General features: G+C 45.1%; 2 protein-coding genes across 3 annotated transcripts; one reads left to right on the top strand and one right to left on the bottom strand.

Annotated features, from left to right (window-relative positions):
- Window positions 1-417: 417 nt before the first annotated feature.
- On the top strand, window positions 418-8,797 carry LOC115154840 (dipeptidyl peptidase 3-like). The gene is made up of 18 exons (XM_029701487.1): window positions 418-623; window positions 1,054-1,390; window positions 1,604-1,693; window positions 1,781-1,918; window positions 2,040-2,114; window positions 2,194-2,284; window positions 3,546-3,676; window positions 3,810-3,940; window positions 4,057-4,115; window positions 4,204-4,398; window positions 5,751-5,863; window positions 5,978-6,070; window positions 6,359-6,421; window positions 6,647-6,771; window positions 6,993-7,113; window positions 7,267-7,446; window positions 7,581-7,743; window positions 7,923-8,797. The coding sequence occupies exons 1-18, from the start codon at window positions 580-582 to the stop codon at window positions 8,063-8,065; spliced, it is 2,292 nt and encodes a 763-aa protein (XP_029557347.1). The 5' UTR covers window positions 418-579; the 3' UTR covers window positions 8,066-8,797.
- On the bottom strand, window positions 8,786-16,571 carry LOC115154839 (ras and Rab interactor 2). Of its 2 annotated transcripts, none has more exons than XM_029701485.1 (10): window positions 16,037-16,571; window positions 14,515-14,709; window positions 14,317-14,431; window positions 14,129-14,201; window positions 13,703-13,794; window positions 12,506-13,555; window positions 12,047-12,355; window positions 11,809-11,940; window positions 9,775-9,941; window positions 8,786-9,569 (listed from the first exon to the last, which is right to left on the bottom strand). In XM_029701485.1, exons 2-10 carry the CDS (start codon window positions 14,707-14,709, stop codon window positions 9,255-9,257), a joined length of 2,448 nt encoding a protein of 815 aa, XP_029557345.1. In that variant the 5' UTR covers window positions 16,037-16,571; the 3' UTR covers window positions 8,786-9,254. The 2 variants fall into 2 exon arrangements, with proteins under 2 accessions (XP_029557345.1, XP_029557346.1); XM_029701486.1 differs by lacking the exon at window positions 16,037-16,571 and adding an exon at window positions 15,933-16,001.
- Window positions 16,572-17,419: the final 848 nt, after the last annotated feature.

Raw genomic sequence — 17,419 nt, 5'->3', positions numbered from 1 at the left:
TATAACATCTACAGCCTTTAATCAGTTACCGTACAGGTTCGCACCTTCCATTGTGCTCCCCCTTTTTTTTGTGCTGTGAATCCCTTCTTTTTTGTTGTCAAAAACGGTGACTGTATGGCATTGTGTAGGATGCTTAAGGCAGAAGTTTACACTTTACTAAATAAAACGAATTGTTTGAACAAAACAATGTGCTGAAAGTGTATTTTCACATAAAAACGATTTTCAAATGAATTATGCCTTCATCTTCATTTCAACCCCATTCCCTGGCTGTAGTCCCTGAAACACCAACACCACTGGGCTACCTACCGTTCCGGTGACCCTATGAACGAATCCGAACTAAACGATCAAGTGTCCAGCAGAGGTCGGCGTTTGAAAGCACCGCACCGGAACCGATGAGATCTCGCGTTTGGGGAAAAAAAACACGTGATGAAACTGAGCTTTGGACGTAATTGATCAGTTGATAATGTCACTTTGAAAGGAGCATCAGTACATTGTGTCGGATCAGTAGTGCTTTGAAAACTTCATCGGAGCTCCGGTACCAAATCGTCCCATCAATAAATATACCACAATCACTGCTGGATGTTTCGTTGTAACGTGATTCAAGGCTTGCGTATTTGGAAGAGGTAGCTAGACAATGTTTTATTTGGTATAGGTACGCGAGGCTAGCTGTTAGCCAGTGCATAGTTGGATGGCTAGCTACCGGCTATTACCATGTGCTACTGCTAGATGATTGAAATGGTTTGTGGTTACGAATTTTCTAAGTGCGACAAGGTATACTGCTAAAACTGGGGCGTCTCCTACCTTAGTTTGCTGGAAAGTTGAACTAACCTGGCTTTCGCTCCCACTGGATAGCTAGATGGCAACTACTGTAACAGACATGCTAGCTAGACTAGCTGTCTAGTTAGTTCTGATTGCAATGTATTTAGTTGCAGCTAGGAAGGATGCTCGAAATGTGTCACTTGATGACTTGAGACGTAACCTGTGTAAATCTAACCATGCAACTCCACCTATTTCTTAACGCTATTAATACCATGCATTTTTGTTAACCTCTAGCTACAAATTCTCAGCAGTGAGCGTTGTGTTGAAAAGGAAGCCGCAAGCATCAAGACTGTTGTTCACCATGGTGGACTCTCAGTATTACCTCCCCAATGACATTGGGATCTCTGCGCTGGACTGTACTGAAGCGTTTCGCCTGCTGTCCCCTAGAGAACAGCTCTATGCGCACTACCTCTCCAGGTCTGCCTGGTACGGAGGGCTGGCTGTGCTGCTGCAGACCTCGCCCGAGTCTGCCTCCATCTTCGTTCTCTTACAGAGGCTGTTCCGCAAGCAGCCACCAGCCCAGCTGGGGAATGTGGCCACTGCAGCTGGACTCAGTCCTGAGGAGTACCAGGTAATGGGCCTACCTACAGAGCCTGGAGAGGGAATGAGTCAAACAATGTATACACCGTAGAATTAGAATGTGTAACCACACACAGATGGTACAGACTCAGCAATTTTATCAGGTGACCGAGCACAAAGTGCACAGTGAGTCTGTTGTAATAACATGCATTTTCTGTGTCTCAGCCTGACAAGATAATAATAGCTATTGTTTTTTTTTTGGCAGGCCTTTCTTGTTTATGCTGCTGGTCTCTATGCCAACATGGGAAACTACAAGTCATTTGGAGACACCAAGTTCATTCCCAACCTACCCAAGGTAGATAATCCTCACTTTTTGTATCTGAATTATAAAAGCCCAGACAGAATGGTTATGTCCTCTTAATAACCACGCATTGCGGCGTAGGAGAACCTGAAGGCCCTTGTGTGGCAGAGCCAGGCCTTCCAGGACAGCCCCAGTGAGATGGAGGCCCTGTGGGACAGCTGCTCCACCCTCCTCTTCTCCCTTGAGGACAAACAGAAACAGCTGGGCTTGGGGGACAAGGTAAGACTTCCTGGTGCCAAACACTCACCCCACTTCTGCCTTATGTGGTGTTGGGTCCGCTTAAATAAATCTTATGTACGGTAGGTGTTAATAATGACGGCGCTTTACTTCTTTTCCGCAGGGAATCACCACGTACTTCTCAGGGAACTGTTGTTTGGAGGACGCCGAGTTGGCTCAGAGATTCTTGGATTCAAAGGTGTTTGGTCATGTATTTAAGTTTGCCGTCTCACGTCCGTGTTAAAATTGCAGGATTTAAAGAGTTGCCTCCCTTACAGAACCTGAGTGCCTACAACACTCGATTGTTCAAGAAGAAATCCGAAGGGAAGGCCAGCTATGAGGTGCGCCTTGCGTCTGCTGTGCAGAAGGGTGAGAGTGCCTTTTCCTTTTTTTAAAAGCTATGCCAATAAAGACGTCAGAGCTCAAGCGCTGAGCTTCGCGGCTCTGTATGTGTTTTGACTGACAGTCGTTCTGAACTTTAAGCATCCTCCGAACAGCATGCGACAAGAAGTTGCACCCATCCCTCCCGCTAATTGGGCAACTTTTGCACGTCTTTGATCAGAGCGAGGGGGAAATGCTGTAGATTTAGGAAGACTTGGTGTATTTTGAAAGATGAGACATTGAGGATTAAAATAAATACCTCTTTGATGTCTTACAAGCAAACCAAACACCTGTGAGTCGAAGATGAACTTGGCATTTCCATATCGTTAAACTCATCGCTATGTTTGACGTGGCGTCATACCCTGAGTTGTTCTGAACAGAATGAGCCTGTTTGTCTATTGTGATGAAAGTTCACCACGGAACATTCACCTGACCGTACGCTTGACTATTTTCTTATCCCCGCCAAAATTGCGATCTGTTTCTCTGAATTGCCCCGTGAAAGCCTAACACTGTAAGATGGTATTTTATAACTTAGCTAGTCGTGTTGGCAATAGAACGAGCGTTCAAATGATGCCCACCTGACCCAGATTGCGATTTTGTAGTGTGCCGTTTTTGGATTGTGTAAACGGCAACGGTAATTGTGCGATGGCGGAGATCCAGGGTTGTGTTCCAAACAAAACGACTACGAGTATTCTTGCTCTAGTTTCTCAAAGGCACACCTAGGAGAGCTAAAAAAAAAAAAAAAAAGCACCTTATATTTGAAGACTCATAAGTGCATTGAAGTTACTTAGGAACTGTGCACACCTTGGAGAGGCATATATGTGTGGCCCTTGGAGACACCAGTTCGTCCTCACACTCAAACCCTTGTCATTTTTTGTTGTTGTCTTATGTTGCACCAACCCCACATTTTCCAGGAATATTCTTCTCTCACTGAATGTATCCAGAGTATTTTTGGATTTCGTTGTCAACAAATGCAGCGACAAAGTACAGTAAATGTAAAATACACATTAAATCAAGTGCAATGTTTGGGATTCAGTCTTGATAGGTGAACTGTTGTCCAATCATTTTCTGATAATCTCCAACTGTTCCCTTTTTTTAACTGCTACCATGTTTACGCAGTTCATATTTCTTCTGCAAGAAACATTGGAATTTAGCCCTATCCATACAGGCCAATTCCTACAAGTGTAAAGGGTTGATGTCAGTAATGAATCCTCTCTTTATGAAGTCATTTTCTCTGTCATTGCTCTAGACTGTGCAGTGGATGGGGAGGGGGAGACCAGGTGTGGCAGATATAACTTTGAGGACTGTGTCTTCACGGTGTCCAGGGGAGACTATGATCACCTCATGAAGAAAGTGAGCGAAAATCTGGAGAAAGCTAAGGTCAGTTCAAACACTATCCTAATTCAAAATGCATGTTTATCCCTTGTCAACGGAAGTGCGTGACTCGAAACTACTAATGTGTCTTAACATGTCAAGTTTGGTCCCATGCGAACCGTCTTCTCTTTAATGGAAGGACCACGCAGCCAATGAGAACCAGAAACGAATGCTGGAGGGATATTCACGGAGTTTCACCTTCGGGTCCGTGGAGGCGCACAAGGAAGGCTCTCGTTTCTGGATAAAAGATAAGGGACCCATCGTGGAGAGGTGAGAGAGAACTGCCTTCCACATTTGGCCTTCCGGTCTGTGGATGAACGAAGTAGCAATCGCTTCCCCTTTCGTTTTTCTTCCACTTGATGTCAGTCTCTTCCTTTCTCTCCTAGTTATATTGGCTTTATCGAGAGCTACCGGGATCCCTTTGGTTCCAGGGGAGAGTTTGAAGGTACAAATTAAGAGGCAACCCTATTATCGTCACGTGTTTTTGAATACTCTTTTGTGATCGCATCGGGGTTTGCCTCCTCTTTCCTCAGGTTTTGTTGCCGTGGTGAACAAGGCGATGAGCGAACGCTTTGCTAAGCTGGTGAGCTCAGCCGAAGTGCTTCTGCCAGAGCTGCCATGGCCAAAAGACTTTGAGAAGGACCGCTTCCTCCTGCCTGACTTCACCTCCCTGGACGTACTGACGTTCGCTGGCAGCGGCATTCCAGCTGGCATTAATATTCCCAACTGTGAGTGCCACGTCCGAACTGACTCTTCCTTCAGTTAACGTTGACACGGCCGGTCCGCGCCGTGTCTTGTTGGGGTCTCGAAAGGATCTCTAGTGACTTCGGCTTAATGTCGGTCAGTTCCCTGTTAAAAGGACCCATGAGCACCAATATGTGACGTTTATAGGAGCAGGTCAAATGAAAGTCGAGTCTTGTGTTTTTGGATACATTTTTCAGCCGTTTTCCATCTTAACTTAAACGACGGCTTTGATTTGTAGTCAAACGGATGAAAAAAGGGGTCATAGAAAACATCCACCAGAGAAAGTCTTAGAAGTTATTTGCTAATGCATCAAACCACCATGTTGAAGTAAAGACGCCTGCCAACTAATATCAACACTTCCATTTAGTTTGAGAAATGATTTGCCTTCTGTGCGAAACATTGCCTTGTAATTCCGTTACCAAAAACCAACATCTTTAAGATATTTTCTCATTTCTGAATGAAAGTTCACAAAGTAACAAGTAAAGGTAGACCTATCAATTAGTGTTTTTACTAATATATTATTGTTTATGAATTTAGTGATTCAAACTTGTAATTCTGTTACCGAATCGGAAACAGAATTACTGCATCTCAATTGGCTAGTGAGAAATCATAGTCACAAACCACAGTTAGGTCACTTGCTACTGTCCTCCCTTCCACTTACCAGACTGTTATGTTCAGCTAAATATTTTCTTTCTCTTTCTGTCACGTGGTCAAAGCAAGAGTGAAAACCGTCTGGACAATCTCTCTCTCTCTCTCTCTCTCTCGTGTTATTGTTACATTACCTCTCCCGGCTCTCACTGACATCTACCCATAAGCCCCCTCTCGTTCCGTTTACTTTAACCAGCATACATGGACGTTGACATTTCTGTATAGTACAGATCAGGGACCCATGATGTCATTCTGTTACTGGGTGTAAATCCACTTCACTTACTGTAGTTCGATAACCAAAATATATTTTTTTGTTTTAACTCAAGGTCATATGGCTGACACCCCATTCTTTCGGCAGACATCTTGGGATCTTAATTCAGAGTAGATATTAAACAATTTTTGGAAAACGTGGTCGTGTAAAAACAGTTTTTTTTTTGTTTTTTTTTTAACCGTTGTTCTGTTACCCAACTTTGCATCTGCACATTTTTTCCAGAAAATGTGTTTATGAAAAAATAAATTGTGTACATCTTTCAAATAAGTAGTAGTGCATAGTTTTATGGTTTGTTAAACGTTGATATCAATATATATTTTTGGGGGCATTTTAAAGTGAGAGGACTGATTCGCAGCATAATTCCGTTACCATGAATATCCCTGTTATCTCTGAGTGTGTGTGTCTGTGTTTATCTAGATGACGATATCAGACAGTCTGAGGGCTTTAAGAATGTCTCCTTGGGTAATGTTCTGGCTGTGGCATACGCTACCCAAAAGGACAAGCTCACCTTCCTGGATGAAGATGACAAAGTAATCAACTTTCTAACTATGACCTCCGTGCCATACCAAATAACCATGAAGACTGATACAATTATGCCCATCAGATCGTTGTTTCCTTCAATGATCTCTGTCTGTTTCTTTCAGGATGTGTACATTAAGTGGAAGGGGCCCTCCTTTGAGGTGCAAGTTGGCCTCCATGAGCTGCTGGGCCATGGCAGTGGAAAGCTCTTTGTCCAGGTGAGAGAGCCATCTACGTTCATGTTCATGTCATGTATGGTCAGTCCTTGCATCTATAGCCCCGTCTATGAATTTGAGTGTTTACATTTCTCCACCTCAATCGCCCAGCTGTTTACCACAACAGTGGCGGTGCGCCACCGTTTTATTGTTTGAACTGATTGCCCCTTTAGTGTCTAAAATATCTGGTTTAAAATCCGTTGTATTTACTGTTATGTAGTCTCTGAACGGGGGATGCACAGTGCTTTGTGACTGATTTTAGTGTTTTATTATGTGTTGTCATGTGTACAGGATGAGAAGGGGACTTTCAACTTCGAGCAAGATAATGTTCGCAATCCTGAGACTGGAGAAAAGGTGAGTGTATATATACCTCATACTTTTATTTATTTCTGTATATTTTCTTTATTCTTTGCTTTGGCCTCGAGAGAGAATGATTTTGAGAGCGAGCGTAATGTATTGTTGTGGTTAAGTAAACAATATGTTTTAAGACTGATGATCGTGACCAATATTAAAATGTCTGGTTGCCGATGAAGGGACAATGTTAAGTATTGGGTGTAAAGTATGGTTTCTCTGCTTCAGATCACCACCTGGTACAAAGGCAACGAAACATGGGACAGCAAATTCTCCACCATTTCTTGCTCCTATGAAGAGTGCAGGGCCGAGTGTGTGGGGCTCTACCTCTGTCTCAACAAACACGTGCTAAGGTCTGTTTACCCGTGCTAAGGTCTGTTTACCCGTGCTAAGGTCTGTTTACCCGTGCTAAGGTCTGTTTACCCGTGCTAAGGTCTGTTTACCCGTGCTCTGGTCTGTTTATCCATACTCTGTAATCACTAAACCTACATTTTAATATTAAAGCCGAATGTATTAACAGTGATCTTATGCGGGTCAGGACGCTCTAACGAGGATGTTGTCCCTGGGTTTGCAGTATCTTTGGCCATGAGGGCCAGGATGCAGAGGAGGTGGTGTACGTCAACTGGCTCAACATGGTGCGAGCTGGTCTGCTGGGCCTAGAGTTCTACACCTCCGAGAGCAAGAGCTGGAGACAGGTCAGCTACACTAAAGTTGAATCATTTATGAAGTACATCAGCCTCACTTGATCATGCTAGCTTTCTGACTCTATAGCTCATTGAATATCTTCCTCACTGCCTGTGTGTCTATCCCGCTGTGTGTTTAACTAAACCTCCTGTTCTCTGTCTCAGGCCCACATGCAAGCTCGCTTTGTGATCCTGCGGGTGCTCCTGGAGGCTGGCGAGGGGCTGGTGACCCTGAAGGAGAGCACAGGAAAGGATGGGCGCCCAGATGCCCTTATAACGCTGGACCGCAGCAAGATCCACACCGTGGGCAAGGGTGCCATCGAGAGCTTCCTATGCAAACTACAGGTACAGCTGTAGAAGGCTTGGAAATGTCTCGATCGCGGCTGGGATTACCGGGATAAATGATCAGCCGCCAATATTCACAATAAAAGTCGAACCAAGTCTCCTATTTGACCCATTATTGTCTTTTGTCCCTGCAGGTCCTCAAGTCCACAGCCGATGTGGAAGGAGGCAGAGCTCTGTATGAGGGCTACTCGGCCGTGTCCGACGGTGGTTCTCACAACTTCCTGTGCCTGCGGGAGACGGTTCTCCAGCGCAAAGAGGCTCGCAAGATGTTTGTTCAGGCCAACACAAGGGTCAAAGGTTAGTCTTCCCTGTCTTAATGCCAAGAGGGTTATCTACATTTACATGGCACAGCTCTTCATGTTTAACATTGTCCTACTAAGTGGTCAACCTTGGAAAGACGGTGTATCACCCTAAACCGTTCTACCGTACCCGTGTCCTCGGAATTCAAAGACTTGACGCGTGTTTGTCTGATGCAGGTGACAGTGTGGAGCTAGTGGAATACGAGGGCAGCGCGGCTGGACTGATCTGCTCCTTCACAGAACGGTTTGCCGACGACGCCGAGGAGGTGGAGGCCCACCTGCTAGAGCTGAACAAGAGGGATGCCCCCTGCTGGTTCTGAGTGAACGGTGCAGATACACAGTCAAAGCAGCGCTAAGACTCAGACATGCTGCCGTCACGCCCACGCCCGCTCCTGACTGAGACACGCCTGGCCTGACCTGTGTGGACCTGTCATAGGAATTGATCTTTCGATGCACTGTCAAAATGAATTTACAAATCAGTCGTGACTGGAATGCCACGTGGTTATGGCTGTGATTTATGAGCCCGTGAGACATTCTTCACCCTCAGAGGCACAGTTTGAAACTACATTAAGCTCCTATCGTTATGCAGTTCTAAATTTCCCCCTGACAATATCAGGAAGGATAGGAACAGTGTAAGCAATGTCATGCAAATTTGACAGCTGTAGGAATTCAAAGTGCCTAGTGGTAGGAGCTTGGAGTCAGTTAGAAACAAGGCCAGAGTGTAGAAAAGAAAAGTGGCTCGAGGACCATACATGGTTCCCCATCAACTAATCTGTCAATCAAGTCTAAACCACTATATTACACTTTTTATGTCAACACATTTCAATTGCTGTTTGTCTTAAAAAATTGTCCATTTTTTCTTTTTTAAAGAAGTCCTTCCAATAATACTAATCATTGGGTATGTTCTTTGTCCCTTGTGTCCAGGGCACTTGAAACACAACTGACACATGGTCAAAAGCAATGCATTTGTGAAAGGGTAGACAGTACTGCAAATTCTCTTGGTGAGGTTGGTAAGAAACAGGCTATACAAAAATAAATTGTTTTTTTCTTTTAATACCAATGTCTGTTCAGTTTGTTTCTCATGCATTATTAAAGGTATCTCAGGGATCTTAAGTAATGAGCTGCATGAACCAATACACCTTCAAATAAGGGCAACACGGAGTGCCTGGATACAGCCCTTAGGTAGATTGGCCATATATCAGAATCCCCCAAGGTGCCTTATTGCTATTATAAATTGGTTACCAATGTAATTACAGCAGTAAAAATAACTTTTGTCATACGTGTGGTATACGGTCTGATATACCACGGCTGTCAGCCAATCAGCATTCAGGGCTCGAACCAACCAGTTTATAATTTACACTTAGAGAAAATGTTAAACAGAATCTCCAAGGTACTTTGCAATATCCATCCAGACAAATGTTAATTTAACATATTTTAAGAATAAAGCACAAAGCAAGTCTTTCTTGCAGTTGAGTGGGGTTTAAGAAGACTTTAATAACGCGTGGGTACTCAAGGTGATTCCACAAGGTCCACAGCCGCCACTCTTGTTAGTTTGCAAGTCTTGAGTCCATCCTGTTTGGCTTTCTGGTATATGAGAGGTGTTCCACTGCTGCCTTGGCCCTGTAGGTCCTGGATCTGGGCCTGGGCTGGGATGGCTTGAATCTCCCCATCACTCCGCCAGTACAGCTTGTACAGTCCTGGGTTGTCCACCCCAAACTTAGCAGCACAGAGCTGGGTCAGGGCCTCCCCACTAACTCCTGCCTTCCACTGCAGGGTTTTTATCCAGCTGCTTTCTCCATCTTGAAACAGAACCTTGACACACCTCTGCAACACACAATTCAAATAAAGTTTCCCGTGAGAACAGTTCATATCAAAGCAGTCCTACTGGTCACTTTGGGATACAGGGATTTCCAACTGTCACATATAATTCCACTGTAGTGTTAGGTGTGTTTAGTGATTTCTGTTTAGTGTTAGTTGTAGGTGTGTAATTCTATACAGTATTGGTGCTAATAAATCATTTGAGTCGTACCAGTTGCTGTTGTATGTTTTTCTGGCTCAGAGCCTGGCTGCTCCGGCGCCGGCTCCAGTCTTTCAGGGAGTCTTTGGCCCCCTGGGTCAGCCCGCTAGAGGGCATTTCTTCATGCTGGCTCTGGATCAGGCACAGGCTGGCATACACACTGGTCAGGTAGTACCCACCTGATACAAACATTGCAACACTGAATTATGATAGCTATTTGGCATCATATACTATTTGAAATATTTCACATTTAAAGCATAAATACTTGTGTATATACAGTCAAAAGTTTGGACACACCTACCTACTCATTCAAATGTTTTTCTTTATTTTTACTATTTTCTACATTGTAGAATAATACTGAAGACAAACTATGAAATGTCACATATGGAATCATGTAGTAACTAAAAAAGTGTTAAACAAATCAAAATATATTTTAGATTTTAGATTCTTCAAATTAGCCACTCTTTGCCTTGATAACAGCTTTGCACACTTGGCATTCTCTCAACCAGCTTCACCTTGAATGCTTTTCCAAGTCTTGAAGGAGTTCCCACATATGCTGAGCACAAACTATCACAATTGGTTTGAGGTCGGGTGATTGTGGAGGCCAGGTCATCTGATGCAGCACTCCATCAATCTCCTTGGTCAAATAGCCCTTTCACAGCCTGGAGATGTGTTGGGTCATTGTCCTGTTGAAAAACAAATGATAGTCCCACTAAGCGCAAACCAGAGATGTTGTATCACTGCAAAATGCTGTGGTAGCCATGCTGGTTAAGTGTGCCTTGAATTCTAAATAAATCCCAGACAGTGTCACCAGTAAAGCAGCCCCACACCACCACCTCCATGCTTCACGGTGGGAACCACACATGTGGAGATCATCCGTTCACCTACTCTGCGTCTCACAAAAGACACGGCTGTTGGAACCAAAAATCTCAAATTTGGACTCATCAGACCAAAGGACAGATTTCCACAGGTCTAATGTCCATTGCTTGTGTTTCTTGGCCCAAGCAAGTCTCTTCTTCTTATTGGTGTCCTTTAGTAGTGGTTATTTGCAGTAAATGGACCATGGAAGCATGATTCACGCAGTCTCCTCTGAACAGTTGATGTTGAGATGTGTCTGTTACTTGAGCTCTGAAGCATTTATTTGGGCTGCAATTTCTGAGGCTGGTAACTCTAATGAACTCATCCTCTGCAGCAGAGGTAACTCTGAGTCTTCTTTTCTTGTGGCGGTCCTCATGAGAGCCAGTTTCATCAAAGCACTTGAAGAAACTTTCTTGAAATGTTCTGGATTGACTGACCTTCATGTCTTAAAGTCATGGTGGACTGTCGTTTCTCTTCGCTTATTTGAGCTGTTCTTGCCATAATATGGACTTGGTCTTTTACCAAATAGGGTAAATATATCTTCTGTATACCCCAACACAACTGTTTGGCTCAAACACATTAAGAAGGAAAGAAATTCCACAAATTAACAAGGCACACCTGTTAATTGAAATGTATTCCAGGTGACTACCTCATGAAGCTGGTTGAGAGAATGCCAAGAGTGTGCAAAGCTGTCATCAAGGCAAAGGGTGGCTACTTTGAAGAATCTCAAATATAAAATATATTTTGATTTGTTTAACATGTTTTTGGTTTCTACATGTGGTTAGAGCGTTGGGCCAGTAAAGGTTGCTGTATTGAATCCCTGAGCTGACAAGGTAAAAATATGTCGTTCTGCCCCTGAGCAAGGCAGTTAACCCACTGTTCCCCGGGCGCCGAAGACGTGGATGTCGATTATGGCAGCCTAGTCAAATAGCCCGCACCTCTCTGGGTTGGGTTAAATGCGGAAGACACATTTCAGTTGAATGCATTCAGTTGTACAACTGACTAGGTATCCCCCTTTCCCTGATTCCATATGTGTTATTTCATAGTTTTGATGTCTTCACTATTATTCTACAATGTAGAAAATAGTAAAGACAAATAAGAAAAACCCTGGAATGAGTAGGTGTGTCCAAACTTTTGACTGGTACTGTAGATGGGGTTAACGGTTTGATCGTTTTCTGTCAGCCTTACCCTCCCCTGTCAGCCATGATGACTCCAGCAGCTCCATCATGTACTCCACCTCCACAGACAGCTCTGGCATGTTACACTGTACAATGACATAGGACAGGGCTGGTAGGAAGTCATCTGCACCGAATTCCTTGCCTGCTCATGGAGACAAGACAACTATAACCATGGATGGAAGGGATAGCAGCTGATGGTTCTGTAAGGTTTATTTCTTTCCCATGTTCTCTCATAAAAAAGCCCTCACCTGAATTGTCCGTCATGGCTTTATAGATGAGCTTGCAGACCTGCAGGAGCAGCACAACCTTGTCAATGGGCGAGTAAGCCCGCCTCATGAGAGCTAACTTCTGCCGCACCTTCTCCACACCGGCAGCATCCGGCACTCCCACCCGCACTCCAAAACACTCCAACGGGGTCTTTCCCCTAGCCACAGCCAGGCTCTCTGCCATGCTCTGGGTGGAACCGTTTCGCTCATGCAGAGTTTGCAGTGTCCTGTCTATCTGTCCCTTCAGAGGTTTCAGCACACAGCGGAACATGGCTTTCTCCAGCACCAGGTCTGCACACAAACACACAATCAGGAGGTCACATGTCATTATCTGTAGAGGGAAACATAGCAGCAATAGTTGTATTTAAATTTACTGAGCATATTTTGACTGTTTATTTGACTAATGCCGGCTGTTTGCATTGGGGATCAATGTTGCTGTACCTTTCTCATCGTCAGGCACCATAGTCTCAATTGGGGGTTCTAGGTCTCCACAGTCCAGCAGGAAGGTCTTGGCCTGGGAGAGGAAGAAGCGGATGCCCTGCAGTAGCTCTACGCTAGATCTCTGGCACTGAGGCTTGATCGCCTCCCGCTGCTGCCTGAGGAAATCCTGCACCAGGACACCAAACGCAGTCCTCCTGTCACGGGACAGGTCCTCCACCAGCCTCGCCACGCGCTTCTCTGGCACAAAGAAGGACACAAAGACTGCACTCAGCTTGCGCAGGACTGAGACAGGCTGGCGTGGGGGCAAGGTGCATGGGGGTGAGGGGTTACTGGTGCCCCTGGTGAGGGGAATTCGCTCTGAGCTCTCCTCTGCCTCCTCCAGGCTGCTGAGGGAACTGCTGCTGTCCAGCTCACTCAGGGAGGGAGCATATCTCTGCTCCAGCAGGAGACCCACCTCTTCCTCACCTCCTTTTTCCTGGGCCAGTCCCTGCAGGAGACCTAAGGGCACATGGTAGTCCTCCTCTGCAGTGGGAGACAGTGTGGGTGTGACCCTGGTCTTCTGTGGAAGAACTGGAAGAACCAAGCATGGCTGCAAATAGTCTGAGTCCTCCTGGACGGGTGCTGTCCCTCCCTCACCCTCCACTCTGGCTTCCACTGCTCCACTGGCCCGCTGGACCTTCTTGCTCTTCATATTTTTCTTGGCCAGCAGAGGTGGGGGAGGGGGAGGGGCAACTGGTGGGGACAAAGGGCTAGAGTTCTCAGTCGAGACACGCACCTTGAGGCTGCGTTTGAACTGGTGGCGCTTGTGCAGTGCAGGATGGGATTGCAGGAAGAGTGGGTTGATGAAACAGAGAGCCCCTTGGCCTGCTGCCCCACAGTTCAGCTCCCGGGGGCTGCGTGTTTGGATGGGGCAGAACTCCTGGAACAGGGTGGGGCTCTCCTGGGGCGTGGCACAGTCCTCAGGGGTGGGGCTAGGGGGCAGCGGTGCCGCCTCGACTGGTGGGGGCCCATTGCGTGGACCTCTGAAGTTCAGCTGGGAGCTCCAGAACTCTGAATGAAAAAGAAGCAAAACTGTGTCGGCATACTTCCTCAACGCTATCCTTGACGAGTCGTGTACGGTACACAATGGCAGCTAGCATTACAACGATTGCCAACATCTTGGTTGATCAGACCTCTGAGCCACTCTGTGGTACCTACCCACACCCATGTGTGAAATGGACTCCAGCTGTTTGTGGGATGAAGCCTTGACTATGGCCTCAGGTAGCTCCAGTGGGAAGGGCAACACATCCCTGAAATAGACAGCACATACGTTTTATAGACAGGTCTAATTCTAGTAGGATATGATTTGGACCAATAATGAGAGATAATGCAGATCTAGATGGATAACACTGGTTGACATTAGTTGTCTAAATGTCCTAAACCCGTTCTACAGTGAAGCCAAGAATCACTACTCGTTATTTAGCTTTACGTTTCGGCCATCAAGGCCTTCATCACAGCAGTGTGAGGGTTTCTTCTTTTTGTCTCATCTTATTCAACTGTTGCTATGCACCTGCAACAAAGAGAGCTCAGATGTGCGAGTGCCTTTTGAATTTTGAACTGTGAAGCCAAGTAAAAAGCCCATACCGGCTAACACAGTAGAAGGCAATGAGCCGGAAGAGGTCAGGGAAACCGATAGCCGCTCTCTCCAAAGAGAAGGCTGTGAATGGAAGGGAGACGGAGAAGCAAGAACAAGATCGTTAGTTAAAAGCCCTCGTTATTCATATCAACAGGCTGCAGATACAACATCCCTGCCTTATTCTTTCATCACTCACTGGAGTCCACTTCGCGGATGACAAATTGTTTGACAAAGGAGGGAACGCTGTCGTCTGCAAGCCTGACACACAGCACTTTCTTCTGCGAGGTGTTGGACTTGCGCACCAGAAAGGTCTACAGAGAGGCAGAGATAGACACACTTAGGTTGTGTTTTGTGCGTGCGCGTCAGTGCGGTGTGCGTTGCGTGCGTGTCTCACCCCAGGCGGCTCCCGCTGTAGGATGTGCAGAGCGGTGGCAGAGTTGATGGACAGCTGCAGCCAGACTGGGTGTGTGAGAAGCAGACGGTCCAGCACACTGATGTTCTTCAGGGAGCCACGCTGAGGACAAGCCCGCCTCTCTCCTACCAGCTCCCCGACCGGCTCAGGGAAATCATACACCGGGTCCTCCTGCATCTGGGGAACAGAGTGTACAGCATGCACAAACAGGTACAGTATGGTATCTATGCACCATGCAGTTATGTGGTTAGGCTTTAAGGACAAGTTGCCACAATGATGCTTCCCATTCTGCTCTTCATCATACCAATGCTTCGGAATCAGTACTCTTCCTGTTCCCTTCTGGTAACACTAGCAGGCATAATGTCATGACGTGCCCTGTGTTCCGTGCTGACCACTACTTCTCCATAATTTTGGGAAACTCCCACACCCTATTCCTTCCTCTCACTGAGTAATCTGGAGGGTGTATGTCATCAGAGTAAGACTCACCACAATTGCGAGGGTGTTCTAACGTCTGCATATCCTAAGGATCCTACCATCAACAGTGAACTTGCTAGGACTGAAGTATAATTTTGTGTTAGCTTGTTAAACCCTTTGAATATGAGAAGGTGCGGCTATATTTTAACAGAGGTGGTTTATATGCAGAGGCTGTTATTATGGAAAATGACTGGATGTCTATTCCTCCAACTTCCCTCCAGGGATTGGCTGCCGCTGTATAAGACAGTCCTGAGCCCAACATAATATTTGAGAGAAGGGGTGGTGATGCTGGCTGCCTGACTTCCCGCTAGAAGTTTGGCAAGTTTAGACTTGGTGAGGTGGTAGAGACAGGCACTGAAAACACTCCAAACCTACTGAGCCGTGTGTGAAAATGCAAATCTAAACTAACTGAGAGGTACAAGTCTAAAATGTAAGGCAGTATCTTAAATTTGAATTCATAATAATGCAACAAAATGTCCAGAATGAATAGCCTATACCAGAGCCCACTTTTGAACCTCATGAGACTATTGTAATATTGACAATAAAACAACTGACCTGACAGGACCTGAATATATCACCAGAACAACATAAAGTTGTAATACCAAACAAGCATTTTATAATTGGTTTATTACTGGAGGTATACCGTTTTTTATGTTGGGGAACCACTGGTGAAAAATATAGGCATAATTAACCGTTGACTATATTGTAATAGCAGACCATGAAATCAAAGGTTATTTCAGTAAATAGCACATTTTGATTCTGTATATTTTTTATTATAATGATAAAATTACACCATCATATTTGTGGACATGGTATTGGCCTCCCACTCACTCCACACGTTTTATTTACTGACAAGTTCTGTAACTCTGTAAGAAGTAACTCTGTAAAACTCTGTAACTTCTGTGATATGTACTCTTTTTACATACCTTCAGTTCATCGGTGACAGGTCTCGTGATTTCAGTAATCAAACAAAGATTCAACTGTTTCTTATTTTACACTTTAAAATAAATGGCGACATGACAAAATTTACCTTAATCTTCCGATCCCCTGTCGTGTGAGAGATTATGCTGAATAGTCTACTGTAAATTCCACTTGATCCCTGAATGTCCAAATGCCACAGAAACGTCTAAAGTACAGAAAACTGTAATAGACTGAGATCTATTGACATGCCATGTTGGCGCTGTCTGGACTGTCCAGGCAGAGATCTCTCTGCGAGGCTGTGATTCAGAAGTTCCTCGCATTCCTCTGCTCTGTCTTCCTTATATTTTCCATTCACACTTTGGAGAGAAACAAACCTGGCTGGGTCCAAGGCTAAATACGCATGCGCCCGTCACCACCTTGTGAAACATCTCCTAAATACAGTATTGTCAACGGGAAAATCGCCACTAAAACACAATTCAAATCTATTGTTTATTCTGTCCTTTGTGAAAGAGGGTTATATCATTTATCTGCATAAATTAATCTGCATACATTAATCTGCATACATTTCTAAACTTCTGAGTGGTCATCATCATCACTGTAAACAAATGATGCAGCAATCAGGAAACATGTAAATATTTTACAGTTACTGTTTCAATTTGGTACACACACTTTTGCAATGGAGACTTTTAGATCAGGGGTGTCAAACGTCCGGCCCGCGGGCCGGATCAGGCCCGCAAAGGGGTTTAATCCGGCCCGCGAGATGGTTTTGTAAAGTATAAAAATGAGCTGCAATTTTTCAATAAAAGAAACTGCTGTTCCAATTGCGTCCACTGGATGGCGCAATAGCAATTGTGTTAAGCAAGCAAACCGTTTATAACGGAGCAGAGCAAGTAGGTCAAGCAAGTGCAGCCAGTCCAGATGAGCTACTTTGTTTTGCCCGCGATATTTATTACGGCTTCTACTTTTAACATTTTGTGCTTTGGCACCATCATTGCCCCAATATGTCTCTGTCAAAAAAGAGAAAAGTGGACGCAGAGTGCAGAGTGTTCCAAGAAAAATGGTCATCCTCCTATTTATTTACGGAATTGAATGGGAAAGCTGTATGTTTGGTGTGTTCACAGCATGTTGCAGTGCTGAAAGAGTATAACCTTCGTCGCCACTATGTGAGTCTTCATGCCGACAAATATGACAACTTTCAAGGACAGCAGAGAAGAGAGAAGGTGAATGAACTGTTGGCGGGTCTGAAGAAACAGCAGTCTGTGTTTACTCACAGCCGAGACATCAGTGACGCTGCAGTGAAAGCTAGCTACCTCATTGCTAATGAAATCGCAGTGGCTTCAAAACCATTTAGTGAGGGTGAATTTGTAAAAACATGCATGATGAAGGCAGCGGAGATTGTGTGCCCTGAAAAGCGCCAGGCTTTTGCAAATATCAGCCTGACAAGAAACACAGTTGCAGACAGGATTTCCGATCTTTCAGTGGATTTGGACAG

The sequence above is a fragment of the Salmo trutta genome, chromosome 19 (genome assembly GCF_901001165.1).
Source record: "Salmo trutta chromosome 19, fSalTru1.1, whole genome shotgun sequence".
Lineage (NCBI taxonomy): Eukaryota > Metazoa > Chordata > Actinopteri > Salmoniformes > Salmonidae > Salmo > Salmo trutta.
This window is presented reverse-complemented; position numbering and strand designations above follow the sequence as displayed.